Raw genomic sequence first — 580 nt, 5'->3', positions numbered from 1 at the left:
AAGAAGAATGCCAAGAAACGCCATTCCTTCACCGCTCTCAGCATGACACACAAGTCCTCCCAGGCCGCCAGCAACCGACACTCCATGGAGATCAGTGCCCCCGTCCTCATCAGCTCCAGTGACCCACGGGCGGCTGCCAGGATCGGGGACCTGACCCACCTCTCCTCCAGCGCCCCGGCCCAGGTGAGGTGGGGGTGGAGGGGGGTTTTGGGTGTCCTTGATGAATGGCATGCCATTGACTTGCCTCTTTCAAAATGGCTGACCCTTGCACAAAGCAGTTGCACGGTGCTGTTGTCCCGACGTGGTGGTACTTGGCATCTGTCGTTCCCATCCATGCTTTAATCAGTGGGCAGGCATGAGGAGCCAGAAGATAAAGCCAAATTTGATTCACAATAGTGCAACACGTTTTAAAAACAAAGTAATCCTACAATTTGTTTGAAGTAATGCAGCTTATGTTTCACCAGTTTCTGTTGTAGAAAGGAATAATTTTGAGTGATCTTGTTACCCTGAATGTATGCGTTACCCTGCAGGGTGGCAATGTCGGTATGAAATTCACACGTTGGGGATAAAAACGATTTTT

At 50.3% G+C, this 580-nt stretch overlaps 1 protein-coding gene across 1 annotated transcript in view; it reads left to right on the top strand.

Moving 5' to 3' along the window:
• Positions 1–42: 42 nt before the first annotated feature.
• LOC104159990 (SH3 domain-containing RING finger protein 3-like) overlaps positions 43–580 on the top strand; it is a gene marked incomplete at its 3' end in the record, with an annotated part of 20,658 nt that continues 20,120 nt past the window's right edge. Inside the window, exon 1 of the mRNA XM_009698036.1 lies at positions 43–183. Within this exon, the coding sequence (XP_009696338.1) occupies positions 43–183 (141 nt within the window). The remainder of the gene's footprint in view (positions 184–580) is intronic.

The sequence above is a fragment of the Cariama cristata genome, unplaced genomic scaffold, assembly GCF_000690535.1.
Source record: "Cariama cristata isolate BGI_N322 unplaced genomic scaffold, ASM69053v1 scaffold42833, whole genome shotgun sequence".
In the NCBI taxonomy this organism is placed as follows: domain Eukaryota; kingdom Metazoa; phylum Chordata; class Aves; order Cariamiformes; family Cariamidae; genus Cariama; species Cariama cristata.
This window is presented reverse-complemented; position numbering and strand designations above follow the sequence as displayed.